General features: G+C 45.2%; 1 protein-coding gene across 1 annotated transcript in view; it reads right to left on the bottom strand.

Annotated features, from left to right (window-relative positions):
• Positions 1–301, bottom strand: part of LOC119585142 (von Willebrand factor A domain-containing protein 7-like) — a 19,876-nt gene that overhangs the window by 14,424 nt on the left and 5,151 nt on the right. Inside the window, exon 8 of the mRNA XM_037933771.1 lies at positions 16–128. Within this exon, the coding sequence (XP_037789699.1) occupies positions 16–128 (113 nt within the window). The remainder of the gene's footprint in view (positions 1–15; positions 129–301) is intronic.

Raw genomic sequence — 301 nt, 5'->3', positions numbered from 1 at the left:
GTAGAGTTTACTTACCTGAAGGCCGTGCCAGAAGAGCTCGGGGACGTCTCCACCGTACTCGGCGTGCAGGGCGTTCACGGCGTCCAGGAATACCTCAGGGTCGTCCGTCTTCGTCAGAGGGCCCACTCCTGTGCGACAATGGAGGGGGTGTTAGCTCTTTGTCTTGCTTTCTCTCTATCTTTCTCTATATATTTTTTTTCCTTGTTCTAGCTTACTTTTTTCTGTCTCTTTTATTCTCTATCTCTTTTTCTTTCACCTTCACTCTCTTTTTCTCTATTTATCTCTTTTTCTTTCTTTTTCA

Source organism: Penaeus monodon, chromosome 19 (assembly GCF_015228065.2).
Source record: "Penaeus monodon isolate SGIC_2016 chromosome 19, NSTDA_Pmon_1, whole genome shotgun sequence".
NCBI classification, from domain to species: Eukaryota; Metazoa; Arthropoda; class Malacostraca; order Decapoda; family Penaeidae; genus Penaeus; species Penaeus monodon.
The sequence above is the reverse complement of the archived record's forward strand: the minus strand, read 5'-3'. Positions and strand labels throughout refer to the sequence as shown.